The sequence below is a fragment of the Parus major genome, chromosome 26 (assembly GCF_001522545.3).
Source record: "Parus major isolate Abel chromosome 26, Parus_major1.1, whole genome shotgun sequence".
NCBI classification, from domain to species: Eukaryota; Metazoa; Chordata; class Aves; order Passeriformes; family Paridae; genus Parus; species Parus major.
Genome location: NC_031795.1, coordinates 957540 through 974044, shown reverse-complemented (window position 1 = coordinate 974044; position 16505 = coordinate 957540). Strand labels below are relative to the sequence as shown.

The 16505-nt window shown below is 44.8% G+C and overlaps 1 protein-coding gene across 1 annotated transcript in view; it reads left to right on the top strand.

Moving 5' to 3' along the window:
* IPO9 (importin 9) overlaps positions 1-14805 on the top strand; it is a 38684-nt gene extending 23879 nt beyond the window's left edge. Inside the window, exons 14-24 of the mRNA XM_033519887.1 lie at positions 1498-1657; positions 2620-2846; positions 3041-3189; positions 4033-4161; positions 5346-5621; positions 7247-7413; positions 9428-9561; positions 11076-11195; positions 12110-12211; positions 13003-13079; positions 13696-14805. Coding sequence (XP_033375778.1) covers positions 1498-1657; positions 2620-2846; positions 3041-3189; positions 4033-4161; positions 5346-5621; positions 7247-7413; positions 9428-9561; positions 11076-11195; positions 12110-12211; positions 13003-13079; positions 13696-13806 — 1652 coding nt within the window. The 3' untranslated portion in view covers positions 13807-14805. The remainder of the gene's footprint in view (positions 1-1497; positions 1658-2619; positions 2847-3040; positions 3190-4032; positions 4162-5345; positions 5622-7246; positions 7414-9427; positions 9562-11075; positions 11196-12109; positions 12212-13002; positions 13080-13695) is intronic.
* Positions 14806-16505: the final 1700 nt, after the last annotated feature.

The following is a 16505-nucleotide window of genomic DNA, read 5'->3' as shown; positions in this document are numbered from 1 at the left end:
AGTTTCCACGTGCTCCCAGTTCTAGTGTAAGTCCTTTACATGTGGGACTGTGCTTTCAGCTGGATCTCATTGCCTGGATGCATGAGAATGTAGGGCTCAGAGAGCTGGGTGGAAAATTGCTGTTGTGATGTCTTGTGTCTGTTCCTGGGAAAGTCACCAGCAGTGTTTAACTGCCTTCAGAATTCCTGCTGCACCATATCATCCATTTGTTTTATGCTGAGGCTGACACTAGTTGTGGCACATGAGTTCAAATAATGCTCCTGGCTAAATGGGAGTCTGTTATTGGGAGCTCAGCAGGATTTTGCTCTCTGTGTTATCTCACATCAGTGTGCAAGAAAATCAGAGGAATTGTTGAAAGTCAGACCTCAAAAGTCCTTGCAAATTAAAATTTTAGAAGTTTAAGGCAATGTGAGCATCATTAATGAGTCCACATAGAGTTGTCAGTGTAGAAAAAACTGATTCCTGGGTTCCTTTTTCATCAAAGAAACACTTATTTAGCACATTACAAAGAAGAGTTTTTTCTTTTCTTTGTGTTAATGTTAGGTGAATAATTAGTGTGTACAAAGTGCATAGTTTGCAATGCATGTAGAAACCAGCCTCAGCAGTTGACATATATTTACACTCATTTACATGTGTGGCATTGGGTTGTAAATGAGCTGCTGTGCTCTAGAAGGGCTCCCAGAGTCAGTGTGTTGATGGCTCTCCAAGGATATCCATTTAATGGTCAGTAATGGTACAAAGAAACGTTGTGTTTTATGATACTGACTTAAAAAACAAATCTCTTCCCTTGCTGTACATCCTGCACAGAGTGTTTTATGTCCTCATCTTAAAATTAGTACTTGCAGGAGCATAAATAATGGCAGTAGAGATGCTGAGGAACAGAGAGCATCATCACTTTGAGGCCAGCCTAGATAGATAAGGAGATTCATAGTCTGAAAAGGCAGCAGGATTAAGTGTGATAAAGATGTATCATACCTTGGTGAGTGCAAGCAGGTGAGTGGATAATGAATGTCCACTGCTTCTGTGGTGCTGGTGAACCACAGAATTCTGTTTTGTAACTGCAGGGTGATGACTGTGAACTAGTAATGTAATCTGTGAAAGGTCTCCAGGTATGAGCTCTTTTATTCTAATTCCTCTCCCTAAGATACTTTTCTTCTGCTGGGGACAGAATATTGAGCTGGATGAATGAGAATTACTGGAAAAGCCTCTGTCCTCTTCCTTTGCTTTTGTTCAGTGATGAACAAATTCAAGTGTGAATAGTTGAAGGGAGGAGGTTTTTTTAATAAATGAGAAATTATTCTTTGAAATAATTAAGAAAACAAACTGGATTCTGCCCATGAACAAAAATTCTTTGTATGCCGGCACATTCGTCTTGTGTGTCACATTTCAGTGATTTCCTATTGGGATGACAAGATTTTAAATAATGGATGGAATCAGCTGTGATTTTAAAGCCATAAGCTTATTCTGAAACCACTGAGGTTTTTTGTTTTGCTGCAGTGTCTCCTTTCCTCCTGGGCCGGGCGCTGTGGGCCGCCAGCCGTTTCACCGTGGCCATGTCTCCAGAGCTCATCCAGCAGTTCCTGCAAGCCACTGTCAGTGGATTGCACGAAACCCAGCCCCCCTCTGTCCGGATCTCTGCAGTCAGAGCCATCTGGGGGTAAGCAAACCCTGGGCTATTCCACAGCCCCAGGGACAGGGGTATAAATCACACTGATAAACTGCTTTGTTAAAATAGCAGTTCTCTTTGGGCTCTGGGAGGTTTTGCTTTGAAGGAAGTAGATGGCAGCTTTAAAAGTGTAAGTAAACAGGTTCAAAATAGAATAACTAATGAGGAATATGGAATTGAGGTTCAAGGTTACTGTAAAGTGTTGTGATGGGTATGGTCACAGGGAGGAGCAGCACAAGGTAGTGTTGGAAAACACAAGGATGAAACCCAGATTATTCCTGTTTGATCATAAAGGTGACTGACATCATACAGGCTTATGGAGCCAATCACAGCAATAAGGAGTGCTTGGGATTTGATTTTCTTACCCCATTTTTTCAGAAGGAAACTCTGCTCTACTCATTCTAAAGTAAAAAGTGAACATTAGTGTAAATTCAGAAAAACAGTCACCAAAAAATCTGCTAAAGCCTAACTGTTCACCACTTCCAAACAACACTTTGTGTCTTATTTGAACTGAAATGTTAATGAATAAATAAAGTTAGAAATTTATGACTTAGTTATTCCTGAAATTGCTTTCTCAGCCCTCAGCTCAGTTGTAGAACATGGTAATGAAACACTTTGTAAGCAGAGTCTGTCCTGGACTTTTTCCTTTTCTCCATTGATGGAGAGATCTGTCACTGAGGGGCAGTAGAAGCTTCTAACATCACTGTGCTCAACTCTGCTTTGTGTGGAACGTGGAGGGAAGATTTCTGGTGAGAGCTTTCCTCCTCCTTCCTGCTGAGCTGCTGGGAGATCAAGCAGTATTAGACTGAAGGAGACAAGTCCTAGAGGAGTGAACTTAAGGAATAAGAATGGACAGGATGGAACAACCCCTTATGTATCATCTAGAATGCAGTATATTTAAGTTACTTCAATATATTAGGAATGTATTTTTGTATCACAAATTTGTCGTCTAGCTACTGTGACCAGTTGAAGATCTCTGAGAGCACCCACGTGTTGCAGCCTTTCCTTCCCAGCATTCTGGATGGCCTGATCCACTTGGCAACTCAGTTCAGCTCCGAGGTGCTGAACCTGGTGATGGAGACGCTGTGCATTGTGTGCACGGTGGACCCAGCGTTTACAGCCAGCATGGAGAACAAGATCTGCCCTTTCACCATTGCAATATTCCTCAAGTACAGTAATGGTATGCATTCCACTTACATTTCCAAAGCACAGCTGGTTTGGCTGTTAAATCCTTCTGCTGAAAACTTTGTCAGTGGTCATTGAATGAACATTGATTCCCGTGGTAGGGGGGCAACTTGCTCCTTTGCCAAAACAGTGGTGGCAAAGATTGAGATGTGTGTGTGTGTTTTAGTAAATGGTGCTTTCTCTCTCCAGATCCTGTTGTTGCTTCTCTTGCCCAGGATATTTTTAAAGAGCTAGCTCAAATAGAAGCCTGCCAGGGTCCAATGCAGATGAGGCTGATCCCAACCCTTGTCAGCATCATGCAGGCCCCAGCTGACAAGATCCCGGCGGGGCTGTGTGCAGTAAGTGCTGCAGTGGGGCATGGCCTGGGCTGGAGATGTTCCCTGTTCTCTAACACCTGGGGTGGCTGCTCTGCAAAGGGCAGAAAGGCTGCTGTGGACATGCTTTGGAGCAGTCAGTCACTGGGGGAAAGTTTTTCTGTGGAGCAGAGGCAAACTGCAGGTTCAGGAAGATTCTTCCAAAAGTTTGCTTTAAACTGCTCCTCTGGCTTGCTTCCAGTCTCCACAGTATCAGTCATCCCCAGTCATTTTGATGTGACATTGCCATCTTTCAGCAGGAATAGTCTCTTCTCCCAGCAGACTACTCCTTGCACTTCTTCCTAAGGCTTTTCCTGATTTATGTATCACATATGTATGAATTGGACATAAATTATATAGGTGCCCTAATAAAAGATGAAGCATTGACTGTGTAGGATGGTTGTATGGAATTAAACCCATAAACATCCAATATCAATATGCATATAATCTGTTAATTGGTATGACTGTAAAATTGCTTATGGGTAATTAAAATAAATTTAAATCAATGTAACCAAAATGGAACAAGTCAGCTAGAACAGTTCTCTGGCTGTTCCGGTCAGCATGCATCTGTTTGCTGTGTTTGAGTGATAACATTGCTCTTAATGTGGGAACTGTCTTGGGAACTTCTGCAGCTCACACCAGTGGTGCTTGGGTGTGTGACTGCAGAGTCCTCACATTTAAAAATTATTCTGGACTCTGAGTTCAGGGTGTGATTGCTGCAGTGGCCACATCTGTGCAGTTCCTGCCTTTGATGCTTGCAGCAGGGGTGGGTAGTGCTGACTTCAAGTTCTGTGGCTGCTGCTGTGACATTTTGTGCTTTCCTTTCAGACTTCTATTGATATACTGACCACAGTTGTGAGGAATACAAAACCCCCTCTGTCCCAGCTCCTCATCTGCCAGGCATTCCCTGCAGTGGCACAGTGCAGCCTGAACACAGATGACAATGCTACTATGCAGGTACCCCTGTGGGGAGGGGGAGGCAGGTGACAGTGGGGAGGGGGAACATTGCAGGGCTGTCCCAGTCCAAGAGAGGTGACACAGCCTTTGAGGATGCCCAGGCTGTGCTTGCCAGTTGCTGTATCAGCAGCCCCCCAGAGCCTCTGCCATCTCCACTTTACCATGGAAGTGCTGTTGTTAAGTGGGCTGCAGGGACTTTTCCTGATCATTCCTGAATGTGGACAACTACAGTGAGAAAGGCAGCATGCTGGATGTTTTTTCTATTTTAGTGCATTGGAGCATGTTAAAAAAACAAACAACCAAAGCCCAACAAGACAAAAAATCTCCCCAAAAAACCAAGCAAACCTATAATACTTTTCTGCCCACATAGCATTTATCTCACCTGGTAATGGCAGGGGCTGTCTTCAGGAGCATTCAGCAAAAGCCCTCCTAGCCCTCCTATTGTAGCAGCTTTCTGCTGTACTCATTTATGAGGGAAGGGGAAGGCAAACTCCTTTTTCATTGAGCCAGGTGTGGGAGGGAGGGAAAGCAAGGAATCATCTCCAGCATCAGCACTGTCTAAGCTGTGCTTGCTGGCAGGCTTGGCTATGGCCTGATGTCTTTGGAGTATCTAGCAAGAAGGAAAAAGCATCAGAGGCTAGAAGTTAAAAGGAGCCTTTTCATTCCAGCTCCTAGCTGACATATGAATAGCAAGGGTAATTTCATTCCTTATGTGAGGAGTTCCATAGTGGCAGGTACTCTTTGCCATGTGAATACAGACCATGGGAATATGGTCTTTGCCTAAACAACAGACCAGTAAGAATAGGCTGGAGACCAGCAGGGAGAGACTGTAGACCTGCACATTGGTTGCTTTGCTGGGTCTTTATGCTAAGAGGAATTGAAAAGGACTGCAGCTTAGCTGCTGAGTTGTGTCACACTTCTCTGTCTTCATCTCTCACTTGCTGAAAACTCTTTGAATTTCTTTAGGTAACAAGATTGGCACAAAACTGCAGCTTACTTGAGGGGGTTGTATTTATTAATTATCTTGATTGCTGCTGATTGGGCAGTGGGGAGTAGTGTATTTGATAATGAGCTGGAGTCTGTAGAAGTTACTGGTAAATCTTTTACATTTCCCTGTGTTTTCATCTTGGTTCAGGGTGGTTTTGTTGGCTGCCCCTTCCCTTACCCCCTGCTTGTCTTTGCAGAACGGCGGCGAGTGCCTGCGCGCGTACGTGTCGGTGGCGCTGGAGCAGATCGCGCAGTGGCACGATGAGCAGGGCCACAACGGGCTCTGGTACGTGATGCAGGTGGTGAGCCAGCTCCTGGACCCACGGACCTCAGAGTTCACCGCTGCCTTTGTGGGCAGGCTGGTCTCCACTTTAATTTCAAAAGCTGGGAGTGAGCTGGGAGAGAATCTGGACCAGATCCTGAGAGCCATCCTGAGTAAGATGCAGCAAGCAGAGACGCTCAGTGTGATGCAGGTGAGCAGGAGAAGCACCAGGAGAAGAAACTCTCATAATTTTCTTTCATTTCGTGCCTGTTTGTTTATGACTCATGCAATTGGAGGGTCTGTATATCCTCTTGAAGTAGTCAGGAAAATACCTGCTTTGATCAGAGAATCATGGAATCTCCTGAGATAGAAGGGACCCAGAAGAATCTTTGAGTCCAACTTCTGGCCCTGCAGAGGACACCCCAACAATCCCACTCTGTCCTAACACTCCTTGAGCTCTGGCAGCCTTGGGGGTGTGACCATTCCCTGGGGAGCCTGTTCAGTGCCTGACCACCCTCTGGGAGGAGAACCTTTTCCTAATACCCAGCCTAAGTCTCCTGTCACACAACTCTATGCTGTTCTTCAGGCCCGAAATTTTTTGTCAGGTTACAGGGTAAGCAAGATTCTCCTGGATAAGCTGTAATGCACCTTCAGTAGTCCCTCATGCCCTTGTACTTGTAAACCTTCTTTGGAGGGATAGGAGTTGCCTCAGTAGGAATGTTATCGCAAAGGCAGCATGTCTTTTTGAGTGGATTTGTTCTGTATTTGAAGGATAAATGCCTGGGACTTGAGACAAAATGAGCTTTTGGTGGATGGGAGGTGTAGTTGGCCTGAGTGAGGTGAGAGACCAGACAAAGAGCATCTCCATCTCTTCTAGCCTTGACCTACTTGTAGTGACACAGTTTTCTGGAGTGATTTTTTCCCAATGGTCTTCATTCTCTCTCCTGTCTTTTTTGTCTGTGCCCTCAATGTAAAACAGGTCGTGCAGACTGCCCTGGTTCCTCAGTAGCAGCTGGGGGAAGACATTTTTCTGGCACTTCTGAGCAAGATCCCATCTCTGCCCGCAGTGCAGCACTCAGCTGAGCTTCACTCTGCTCTAATCATTTTATCTTATTTCTCTAATTTTTTTGAATGTGCATTTTTCAAGCCAGCATATGTTGCCACAATGACCATTTCAATATCAGCAGATCTCACCTGCTTTAGGATTTTTTACCCCTGGATGATGATGATAACTTTTTTTGCCCCTAACTGATGATTGTTAACTGTTTGGAATGTCTCTCACTTTGCTTGGTTTTGGATTTAAAAGATACAGAAGTTTAAATCTGAAGCAGTCCCATGCAGCCCTTGTAGCCAAGCATTTTACAATGCTGGATCTCTTCCCTGTGTTAGCCTGGAAGATGGGCCTCTGGTGCTGGGTAGCTTTTCCCTGAGGAAGGCTACAGAGATGCCCTCAGACTGGGAGACTGACATTTAGATATGCACAGTGAATGAATTCTGCCCCAGTCTTTAGGAGGCAGACTAAAACCACATGTTTTAACAAAACCTTTTTAAAAGCTGCAGTTATTTCCCTACAATCATGTTCAAAATGCATTCAGAATTGGGAAGGTGCTTCTGAGTGATGATGTGATGGTGTTTATTGCCTGCATTTGTAGCACAGTGTTCTGCAGCTAGTTGTACTTTCCCTTCCTCCCCGGGTTCTAAGCACAGCCTTCACTCCTGCAGGGAGCTTCAGCTTCCTTCAGTAAGCACAGCTTCACTCCAGCTCCTTAAATATTTGATAAAACATTTCCAGCTATTAAATTATGTACAGCTAACATTGCCTTTCTCCTCCTGCAGTCCCTGATCATGGTGTTTGCTCACTTGGTTCATTCACAACTGGAGCCACTCCTGGAATTCCTGTGTAGCCTGCCCGGCCCCACTGGCAAGCCCGCCTTGGAGTTTGTGATGGCCGAGTGGATGAGCCGGCAGCACCTCTTCTATGGGCAGTACGAAGGCAAAGTCAGGTGGGACCCACAGATAATCAATCCTGTGTTAGCTCTGATGGGGCACAGACCCCTGTGTTAGCCCTGTGAGCTGCCCTCATCCCATTGCCATTGAGTGTTGGGTGTAGGGAAGGGGAGCTGGCTCAGATGGGAGCGGTGTGTGCCAGTGGTGAGCAGAATCGCTGCTCCCTGTGCTGTCAGCTCTGCTCAAGAGAGCTGTGGTAACTGGAGCAAGCTCTGATCTTCCTCATCAGTGCTCCTGCTGCCTCGTGCTCCTGTGCTGGAACACACACTAGGGGGAAGGGGGTGTCTCCTGCAAATATGGGGCTGCTTTTGGGATTGAACTTCTGTGAATGTGAATGTGAAGAGCTTCCACACATGGAATTGCCTTTGTAGATTACTGTAGAGTTCTGGGGTGTGATAGAGGGTTTCCAAAGAGAATCTGGTGGTTTCTTGTTGATTTATTGATCTATTAAAAGTCAATCAAGAAATTAATTGCAACAGTGTTCTCTCCCTTTTGCAGTAGGAGCACGTTTGTGTTGTGGTGGAGGCTGAGTACTGTATTCCAAAGCATGGGATGCTCTGTATTCATTTAAATTTTGTCACAGCTGCAGTATTAGATTATTCTGGAGTTGTGAAACCTCACAGACCACTCTTAGGGGTCTCACCAGCTGTTAACTCAATTATTAGTGTGTGTTGTTACGTTATTGTTATGAGCAGTCAAATAGCCTGTGAAATAAAGAATGAGAAAAAGCAGGTTCAAAATGGAATTTAGTGAATAATCTTGAAGGACAAGCAGCGGATTTGGGGATCCAGTGCTCTTTTTGGTCACACTTTGTTGGTTTCATTCCTAAGCCTGGTAGTTTATCCCCATTTTGACAGTGCAGACCTGTCTGCAGGATCTCTTGAGGCTTTTGGAAAAGCCAGACCAGGAGAACAAGGTTAAAGATGATTGTTTAGAGCTGTGTTGTCCAAGATGAGAACTGTTTGTGTACAGGTGATGTAGCAGGGCTCCACACTGTTTTAAACATTTGTATTTGGTTGGTTGTGGTGACATTTACCATGCATTAGTAAATGCTTGGTGTTTCTGTCTCCTGAGGAAAAGCAAGGCCTGCTCTGAGGACCCTCTTGTTCAGGGTTAGTAGAAAGACCCTGAAGGCAGCTGACACCTCCTGTGTGCACAGTCCCCATCCACTGGGGACAGGTTGAAGAAGTGCCTGTTGGGTCTTGATGAAATGATGGGAAAACTTTGGGTAGCTTGGGGTAGCAGGTAAAACCTGGGTGCAAACCAGCAGAGGTCACATCCATAGTGTGGGAGAGAAAGAGGGTGAGAAGTGAAAGCACAAGGAGTTCAGTTCCACAGAACTCCAGAACTTCAGTTTGAGATTTGTGGAGTCAGGATAGAGGTTTGGGGGTGCCAAGCATAGATTGTCAACCTTGACCTGTAGTCAGAATCACCCTCAATGTGCTTGAAAACAGCATGGAACTGGAGAAGGTTTGAAGTGTGGAGTAGAAATGTGAGCATCAGAGATGGAAAGGTAAAGGAGAGGAGCAAGCTGGAAGTTCTGAGTGTAGCAGAGCCATGAAGGACCAGAAGTGAAAATGAGCATTGAGACTGGAGAAAGGGGGCAGATCATCACTGCAAATCAGCCAAATTACTGCTTTCTTGCCACTGCTTTCCTCTTAATTCCATCTTTGTGTGCACGTGGTGCTGCAGGGGCACGTTTAACCTGGTGGCCCTTCTGACCTGGAGAAACCTTTAATGTATGGGTGGATGTCTGTACTGTTGGTGGTGCTATATCCAAAGTTTGAGCAGTTCCCAGCTTGCTGTGCAGGTTGGGAGCTGAGTCCAGCTTCTGATGCTGACATAAAGCAGGAGACATGGGAAAATTCTGTCATGCTTGTTCTTGGCCAAGATATAGAAGAAGGGGCATCTGGGTGTCTGCTCTGGGATGTGTTCCCTGTTGGAAAGGCTATGAAAGCCAGACAGTTTGGGGAAATTCCAATCTCTAATTTTCCTGTTCTCTGCTCCCAGCTCTGTAGCACTGTGTAAACTCCTGCAGCATGGCATCAACACAGATGACAAGAGACTTCAGGACATTAGGGTGAAGGGAGAAGAAATATTTAATATGGATGAGGGAATTCGGACACGATCCAAGTCAGCCAAAAGTAAGTAATAATTTTGCTTTAACAAGGGATTTTTCTGTAAATAGATGCTATGAAAGGGCTTAAATAGGTCTGGCAGATCACACAGAGCTGTAGGAGATAGTTCCTGCAGAAAGGGTGTGTTGATTTTTAGAGCTAATTCATACATCATGTACTTAACATATCTGTTTGCCTGTATCTGTTTACCTTAATTCTGCCAAAGACTGGTTTGGAGAATTCCTGATGTCTGATTTAATATAACTGGATGAGGTAATTATGGGATGGGGAGTTCTTCACTGCTGTTTTCTATTATGAGACAGAATTGATATTTCTGGATGCCTGGTAGCTTCTCTGAGAGGAAAGTGTCCTTAGTGCATGCAGAAATTAAAAAACAAAGGCGTGTCTTTTTCAATGAGACACTTTGACAAAAAGCAATGATTCAACAAGTTAGAGATTTCTTTTAAGGAAAGCTTGACCAGTCTCCTGCATAAGATTTGTCTTATTTTTTAATAGGTTCAACCCAAAGTCTTTGACTGGAGGTTGCTGTTGAGATTAGTCTTTTAAATCAGAGAGGGCAAAGCTCTGGGCAGTTTTTCCTGAGGACTGAGCTCTAGGGGAAGGACACCTGGGGGCTGCTGTCCTCAGCCATCAGTCAGACCTTGGTCTTGCTGTGCTAGAGCTCATGTGTGACCAGTGGTGGGATGGGGTGTGGAGGCTGTGCAGATCCAAACTGGGAGCCTGTCCAGACAGTCTGTGCTCCTTGCACCTTCATCCATGGGCATGGGATCTGCAGTGATGCAGTGAACAACTGAGGTGACAGCTAAGGAGATGAATAGGGACAAGCACTAGGGAGTTTCAGAGTGGTGGTCACAAATCACTTGCTACCTGATTATTCTTGGCTGAAAAAAAACCCAAACCAACGAAGGTCAGACAGAAAAATGGCAGCTGCCAGCATTTGAGTTAAACAAAGATAAATACTAGCATCATAGGATACTAGTAGGAGCTAAAACTAATGCTCCTAAATCAATCAACTAATGCTCCTATCAAACTAATTTGATAGTATCTTTACTTTTATAATTAAAGCCAAATACACATATAATACAAATATAATTAAGGTCTAGCTGTCCCATGGAATAGTTAAGCCCTGCAGGAACACTAGTAAGGAAAAGTTGGAGCTTACAGTGCCTCAGAAGGGGCAGAGCCATGCCTGGGAGTACTGCACTGCTCATTTACAGGATGTGCAAATGGACTTCAGGGAAGAAAGGTTGACTCCAGATGACTCCACTAAGCAGCCTCTAGGAGAAGAGTCACACATTCATTTTCCCCTTCCTCCTCTTCACTTGGAATATGCAAGGTTGATACTGCATTGAGATCTTTGGGAATGTCTGGGTACATGGAAAGAAGCTTTGGGGGTTTTATGGCAGTTGTTTTTTCCTTCCAACCTCCCTAACAAAAATACCCCACCTCAACAAAAAAGGGCCTGTTTTGTAACTTTTAATTAAAAGCAATATGAATATGTGTGTTTTTTTCTCTTACAGATCCTGAGCGCTGGACAAACATTCCTTTGTTAGTAAAAATCTTAAAATTAATAATAAATGAACTCTCTAATGCCATGGAAGCAAATGCATCTAGACAGACAACTGCAGATTGGAGCCAAGGTAAAATACTGTGTTTGCTTTTGCTCTTTGCATAGCTTAAATCTACTTAATTTCTCTTGAGAAGTATTTATGGTATAGGAATTTGTGTCAGTAAACCATGTACCTATAACTACACAGGCTTGAACAGATGATAAGCTCATAGAATCACAGAATCCCAGCCTGGTTTAGGTTGGAAAGGACCTTAAAGCTCATCTTGTTCCACCCCCTGCCATGGGCAGGGACACCTCCCACTAGCCCAGGTTGCTCCAAGTCCTGTCCAGCCTGGCCTTGGACACTTCCAGGGATTCAGGGGCAACCACAGCTGCTCTGGGCCTCACCACCCTCACAGGGAAGAATTCCTTCCCAATATCCCATCTATCCCTGCCCTCTGCCAGTGGGAAGCCATTCCTCTTTGTCCAAGTCTCTCTCCAGTTCTCTTGTTCTACTGTGCAGTTCATCATTTGCACATCTCTTCCTTCCCTGTGCTGTATTTAAGTGCTACCAATCTCTTCCAGATAAAAATTAATGAAAATTAAGATAGAATAAGATTAGGATAAGAATTATCCTAAGGATAAGAATTAGAATAAGAATTAGATAAGGGAGAATAAGATCAGTCAGTGTTGTATATCCTTAGACCTGAAAATTATTTTGGGCTAGTTTGGAAGATGGGATCTGACCATGTGTGAATAAAATTTCCCTTTCATAGTATAACTGGTTTGCCTTTCTTCCTTCTTCAAGTATCCATTCTTGTATCCTTTTGCTTGGCTCCAGTTCTGGAAACATTCCAAAAGGATAAGGAGGATTGTAGGTTTTATCTTCATCCATCCACACATGCAGGGATGTGTTTGCCTACAAACTCCAGTCCCCTATAGAGTGATCACAGACTGGACCTCTTGGATTTAAATAATTTCTAGATTTTTTATTTTTCTAAACAGATGATTCAAATGATATGTGGGAGGATCAGGAAGAAGACGAGGATGAAGATGAAGGCTTAGCAGGACAGTTCTTATCAGATATTCTTTCCACAAACAAGTATGGTGAGTAGCAGCTTGAAAGTCCTTCTTCAGACCAGTAATCAAGTAGGTGACATCCTAGTCAAAATTTCCTTCCCTTGGCAGCTGCAAAACAAAGACTGCAGGCACAGGGAAGGAATTCTGCCCTGGGATTGTGAATAAGAACTTTCTGGAGAAGCCATGGCTGTGAGCAACATGGTGATTAAATTGTTGCATTATAAATAACATCACCTGGGAGTTCACATGCTGCACAGGCTTCACAGCTGGGAGGTTCCTGCAGGTTATTTTTCTAAAGAGAAAATTGCTGCTCAAAGTCGTAGGTGTGAGCTCAGCATGACAGTGTCCAAGGGATGGGTGAGCTTGTTTGTGGAGAGACCTTGAGGAACAAGTGCTGCATAAAGAGATGAGCAGGTGCATCATCTCTCAGTTTCATGTAGCCTCAGAAGGGAGAACTTTACAGGGAAACAGCAAGGGATGCTGCTCACATTAGCACAGAACTGGCAAAGTGTCACCCTCACGTGGGATTAAGGCAGAAGGTTCTGGTGCGTGGGATTCCCAGGCCTGCCTGTGAGTGTCCCATGTGTGCTTGGCTCACCTGTGTGTTCCTTGAGCCTCCTCTGACCCTGGTCCTGGGCTTCAGTGGTTTCTATCACATGACATAAAGGAATGAATATTCTGGATACAATTTTCCTTTTCCCAGCAGTGCTGAAACTATTTACTTTTGGTGGATCCTTGGGTTTCAATAGCTTGATAGAAAACTTCCTGAGATAGTCTGCTCTTTTTGATGTTAAAACATGCTGATTTGCCTCTGACAGATGAAGATTACTATGAAGATGATGAAGAAGATGATCCAGATGCATTAAAGGACCCTCTTTACCAAATAGATCTCCAGGTGATGCTCTAGAATGAGGGGTTTTATCAGATTCCAATCATTCTCTGTAAACTTTAATTTTCTAAATGTTGTACTTTAACAAATGTGTAAGCACTGCAAATGCCAGTTATTGATTGTCATCCAGAAGGCACTCTGTTAATTGAAATTACTTTGGAAAGGGCCAAGTGTCCCAAGAATTTCTGGAGCTATTTTTCCTTATTATTAATATCCATGACATGGAAATGTGAATGAACAAAACTCTGAACAGAGGGAGATGAGACTTTTCTACTTGTGAGCTTCACAGCTACTGGCAGAAGTCAGGAGTAGGTTGGAGAGTGAACATGACAGAATTTCATACTCCACTTGGAGATGCTCCCACTCAGTCAGCCCCTGTGTTACCCTTTGCTCCTGCTTTTCCCACCACCTGCAGCTGTTGATGGGCCCTTCCCTCTGCTCCCACCCTTCTTCCTCTGCTCCAACCTTTCCTTCTGATTCCACTCCTCCTCCTGCACCGCTCCTTTCTGTTCCCTTCAATCCCGGGGTCCTACTTGGTGCATGTTGGGATGTCTCCTGACACATGGAAGCAGCAGGATTTTCCAGGAGGGTGGTGCTGACAGGGTGTTTCTGTCCCTCCCAGGCCTATCTCACCGATTTCCTGTGCCAGTTTGCACAGCAGCCCTGCTATGCCATGTTCTCTGACCACCTCAACGACAACGAGAAGCGAGTGCTGCAGGCCATCGGGATATAGACCCACTCCAGAGACCACACCTGCCAGATCTGATGAACAGTAGAGGTTTTTTGGCTAATTCCACGTTTTATGATTGGACATAAAACATTTTCCAGTGTCTGCCTGCCTTGTTCCAGGTCGACAATGGCCTTGTTTTTTTGAGCCTCATCTTAACATGCGTCTGCTAAGGGAAGGAATCCGGAGAAAGCAGCAAGGACATTGCACATTGGTCTCACCACAGGAGCACTTTCATTTTCCACAGTAACTTTCCAGGAAGTTCTTAAAGATAAAAAATAATGTGTCCTTAATATTTTTGAAAGGAAACTGTCTCTACCTGTGAAGAGGCACTTTCAGTTTCTCACAGCACAGTCGGACAGAGAAAGGAACCGGGTCACTTATGGATTGCTTGACAAGTGGGAAGGTTGTTCTTGGCTGTTGTTCCTCTTCACGTAACACAGGGTAAATATCTTGATCCTACAACGTGACTTCTTTTATAGACCCACAGACTCTTTCCAGAGCTGCCTGGACGGGATGGAGCCAGTTCACAGGAGTTTGGAGGGGAAGCTGAGACAATGAAACTGAGTGCATATCTTCTTTCCTGGTGTGGACGGGGGCTCTGTCGCTCACATCTCCCATGGGAGCAGTTCTTCACTAACACTTGTTAGCATTGTTAGCACATGCTCAGAGGAAGCCACCACTTAAATTTCTGTTCCTGTGGCATGTGGCTATGAAAGACTGGTTTTCTGGAACCCAAGGAGCCACAGTTTTTAGGAGAAAAAAAACTGATTGTATTTAACATATTTGCTCCATGACAGCCACTCTGAACTCCTTTGCTTTTTTCACACTCCTGTGTGTATTTTTATAGAGTGGTATAATAACATTTGCAAATTGATTTCCCCATGAGAACAGTGTAATGTATCTCACAACACCTCTCTGCCTTTGGTTCCCTTTTGGGGAAAATGAAATAAAACTATTAAAATGTACATTGGTATCCTTGTTATAAAACAGATTTAAAAGGAACTTGTGCTTGTTTCCTGAAGTCACTTTTTAAAGACATATTTCTCCTTAGGACACGTTCTTTATGTGCTGCCAGAGGATGTTTGGATGTTTCACGGGAGTCACCTGGACAGTAAGGGAGTCGTGTGCTGTATCTGCTGCTTAAAACAGGCTCAGCCATTACAGTTTCCTTTTAAGAAAGGCACTTGCTGTTCCTTTGTGGAATGCTTTGTTTTGATGTCGTATCAAACCCTCCATAACCTGGAGTCCTGAATCTCACTGGTCTCATGTCCTCAGGAATGGGCAGAGCTGGGGGGAACCCCCATCCCCTGCAGACTCCTCTGAGCTGTTCTCAATTTTTTCTGTGCCTAACTATGAGAAGCAGAGTTTGAAGCCTGATTTTTATGTGTCTAATAAGGTACAAGCTCTTCCCATGCCATTGAGTCTCAGTGTCTTTCTTCCCTGGGGATTCTCTGGTCTTTGAGAGTATCTATTAAACAGGGTGCTCTGACCTGCTAGGGCCAAGAAGTTAAACTTGGTAGGTTTGTAAACCTACCAAGAAGCTGATGGCTGCAGTGGTGTGTCCACGTGGCTGTTCCAGAAGGGTCAGGAGTGTCCTTAGAGGAATTGGTCCCAGCTCTAGGAAGAAGCAGGACCAGCTTTTTTTGCCACGTGTGTCAGCAGCAAAGGCTGAAACCCATACTTGGAGGAAAGTGGATGCCAAACATCTGGAAGCATCAAGGTTTGCTCAGGGTATCAGGAGTAAACAGCACATTGAAGGCTGGTTAGCCTGGGCTCACAGAGGTGTTGGAGGGGTTCATGTGTGCTCCACTGGGAGCTGGGGCTGGTGTCCTGTGCCTTGGAGGGGGGCTTTAGCCAGGTCAGAGTGTGGATTTAAACAAGACCATGAAAAATGAAGCTGACAGTACTGACACTGAACTGAAACATTTAAGAGTGTCTGTGACATTGTAAAGTTCCAAAAGACAATGGGTCAGTGCTATGTTCCTGCTGGAGTTCACCTGTGTTTTGGGTAAAAATGGCTTTGATTTGCAGTTATCAATGTTTTTTCAGAGTGTGAGTGGGAAGGATGGGGGGGTAAGTGGCACTGTCTCTACGTGTGAAGATTCACCTACCTGAGTTTCCCACAGCACAGATGGACTGAAAAAGGCACAGTGTCCCTTACTTGATTGCTTGAGAAGTGGGAAGGTTGTTCCTTTGGCTGAACTGGTGCTCTGCACTCTCCCTCCTTTATCCTCCCCTCGGATGCAGTCTGAGCTGGGTGGGCACGGTGCTGCTGCACGGCAGCTGAAGCTCGACCAGCCCAAGGGGCAGGACTGGCACAGGGGTGGTGTGGTTGTGCAGCAATTATTGCCAGCACCCTGTGCAGGGTGGTCTTGGCAAGAAATACCCTTGGCTCAAGCAATCCCTAGGAAGAGGCTGGATAGGATCTGAGAGGGTGCAAAAGGGAGATGTTTTGAGGGACCTCAGCGAAGTTCTGGTGCTCATGACTTCATTGCTTTTCTGCTTAACCAGTGTCATCTTCCCTGAAGGCTCCGTGATGTCTTTACACAAGGATTGTGTTTGCTGCAGGAATTGTGCCCAAAAACCTCTGAGTAGTAACACTACTTGCTCAGGATGGAAGCTGCTGGACTCTGAAGCAGCGTCTGAAGTCTGGTTTTGAGGTGCAGCATCACTTATGTTGTCTGCTGTTGCAAAGAAACTAA